This window comes from Hemicordylus capensis, chromosome 1 (genome assembly GCF_027244095.1).
Source record: "Hemicordylus capensis ecotype Gifberg chromosome 1, rHemCap1.1.pri, whole genome shotgun sequence".
NCBI lineage: Eukaryota > Metazoa > Chordata > Lepidosauria > Squamata > Cordylidae > Hemicordylus > Hemicordylus capensis.
The window spans coordinates 125333267-125336140 of NC_069657.1; the positions used below are offsets into that span (position 1 = coordinate 125333267).

Genomic DNA, 2874 nt, shown 5'->3' on the forward strand with positions numbered 1-2874 from the left:
CTCCCACCATACATACACACTCACCAAAAAAACAGAAACACAAGGGCAAACTACACATTTAATACAATGTGTAGATAGGTCTTCAGAACTTATCTACTACTTAATTGAGCAAACAGCATTCCATCAACTTCTTTTGAAGAAAACTGAAGTCTGCAATTGTTAAGAAACCATTAAGACATACATAGGTGGCCATGAGACACCAAAATTAAATCTGCACATATGTTAGACTTTGCAATACACAGAAAACATTCACACTACCAGTGACAACAGCAGAATGTCCCCCTCCTCCAACAATGCTTCTGATGGTCTTCTGATTATAAGGAAACTCCTTCAAAACCTGGGGGAGGAGCACATCTTCCTTATGACCAAGACCAAGCTGTCCATAGCTGTTTGCTCCCTGATACAGAAAGAGAAACACAGTGAGTGATTTAACCCCTGATTAATTCCAAAATGTTTAAGTCTTCATTTGAGTGTATTCTGTGACACTTAGCAACCAGACAAATGGTATTTTGAATTCCATATTGCTTAGGCCCTTAAAATTATTTATCACATTTATGATCAACATAAATTTCCCCGAAACTTATTTCTCCGCAATAAGTTTCTCCGCAGAACTCAGGATAGCATACATGGTAGCTCGCTCATGCTGTTGCTTATAATGATCCTGTAAAAAAGATTAGGCTGACTGACCCAAAGTCACCCCATGAGCTTCATCAAAGAGCAGGGGTTCAGACTCCAAGCTTGGAGTCTTCCCACTCCAAGTACAACAATCTGTCCATTAGACACACCACACTGGTGCTCTTTTTGAGTTTGTTGGCTAGGTCATTGCGGAACAGATTTTTAATCCATGTATGCATTACGATGAGATGGACCTTTAACTGGGAATTGGGACCCCTTTGGTTTGAATCCTGATGCCACTCATAGGGAGCTCCTTAGAACTTAATGACATTAATAGTGAAAGTACTGATACCCAAGCACTCTAAAAGCCCTTCATGTGTGAGGGGAGGAAAGATTCTATGTCCAATCTCGGCTTAGAAAAGTAAAAAATGGTTGTGATGTCTGAATCAGGAGGTCCTGACTTATTCTAGCCAAAGCTTGCAAATAAACCAGGATCTTGCAAATAAACCAGAAGCTTGCAAATAAACTGGGATACTAAGGGATATTGCTAAAGGATATTGCAATAAACCAGGATTCAGTCCTGGCTCCATATGATGTCTGAACTGGGTCACTGACCTTCATTAAATGTACTGTTGCAAAATTAGTTCAGGATTAGGACCTAAATCAAGCTGAGTAGTTTCAGAACTTGTAAAGAGGTCCTAAAAACACACTTCTTCCAAGAACATCACTTTTATTGATATATCTACTTGAAAACATCCATTATTTTTACAATAAAATGTCATCATGTTTTATCCAGCAAAACAAATCCCAGTACCTCGGGGCATCACATTTGACCCTAAGAAATGCATTTGTGTGTTTTTTGTTTGTCTGTCAAATTTATAGACACCCCCCCCCAAAAAAAAAACTTCTATACCTGGGCAGTTTACAACAACATAAAACACATTAAAAATGAAAACCTTAAAACAATTTAAAACCACAGTCAAATTAAAAAGCTTGGGTGAAAAAATGAGTCTTTAGGGACTTTTAAAAAGTTGTCAGAGATGGGGAGGCTATTTCAGCAGAGAGAGCATTCCAGAGTCTCAGGGCAGCAACAGAGATGGCCTGTCCCTACGTAGCCACCAGACGAGCTGGTGGCAACTGCAGACAAACCTCTCCTGATGACTCTCCTGAAGCATCTCTGACCATCACTCCAACCTGAAATACCAGGGAGAGGTTTGGATCCAGAACTACATACCTGTTCCTTCTGGATCCAGAACCGCATACCAGACTGCATACCTGTTCCTTCTGGGGAGGTGTGACCCCATCCAGGAACATAGGAACAACATGGCTGAGGCTGCATTGACCATTCTGAGTAGTACTGCAACAGCTGAAAGCTTTTACCTCTCTCATTTAACATCAGCTTTATGTCCACCTAATTGCGCAGTGGGGAAGTAACTTGCCTAGGGAGCAAGAGGTTGCTGGTTCAAATTCCTGCTGGTATGTTTCCAAAACACCTATATCGGGCAGCAGTGATATAGGAAGATGCTGAAAGGCATCATCTCATACTGTGCGGGAGATGGCAATGGTAAACCCCTCCTCTATACTACCAAAGAAAACCACAGGGCTCTGTGGGCACCAGGAGTGGACACTGACTCAACAGCACAACTTTTATGTCCACAGAGATTGTCAATGAATGTAAACTTGATCTTGTTATTTTAAGTTATAATATGGACTACTAGATTACTAGAGCACTGGACTTGGATGCACTTGTTCTATATTTTGCAGTATCTAAGACAATAACACTTTTGTTTTAAACTAGGAATATTCCTGTTGTGGCTTATTCTTAATTTTCTACTAGTAGGTTATTCTCTACTTTTTAAAAATATATTTTACCTTTTTTTAATTGGTGGCAAGTAAAGTAACTATTGTTAAAGTTGCTTAATAACAATTTTTGAATGTACATAAATTGTAAACTATTCTAAATAAAAGGAGTTAATAATTTTAACAATGGGAATGTTTACTGAATTCATGAAAGACATTGTTTTAAAGAACTGCAACCTTTTGCACTACTTCAAAATATGCACATCTGATGTGGTGTAAATGAAACAGTCTGCCAGACCTAACTGTTTCCTCACGTAACCACAGCACAGAGACAATGAAATACTTTGGAAATTACTAAAATGAACTTCTATAAACACACAGTCAACCCTTGAGTGCTACAAATGAATAAGTGCCCCAAGCCACAAGTTATTTTAAAAATACTAGATAAACTGGCCTGCT

The 2874-nt window shown here is 39.0% G+C and overlaps 1 protein-coding gene across 24 annotated transcripts in view; it reads right to left on the reverse strand.

Moving 5' to 3' along the window:
- Positions 1-2874, reverse strand: part of SERGEF (secretion regulating guanine nucleotide exchange factor) — a 188092-nt gene that overhangs the window by 184286 nt on the left and 932 nt on the right. For 7 of the 24 annotated variants that reach the window (XM_053291968.1, XM_053291961.1, XM_053291943.1 and 4 more), the window contains exons 1-2: positions 1850-2036; positions 259-397 (exon numbers count right to left, since the gene is read on the reverse strand). In XM_053291968.1, the coding sequence (XP_053147943.1) occupies positions 259-397; positions 1850-2011 (301 nt within the window). In that variant the 5' untranslated portion in view covers positions 2012-2036. Of the gene's footprint in view, positions 1-258; positions 398-1849; positions 2055-2874 lie in introns of those variants that run through there. The other 17 variants (XM_053291995.1, XM_053291869.1, XM_053291888.1 and 14 more) reach the window with 6 other exon arrangements.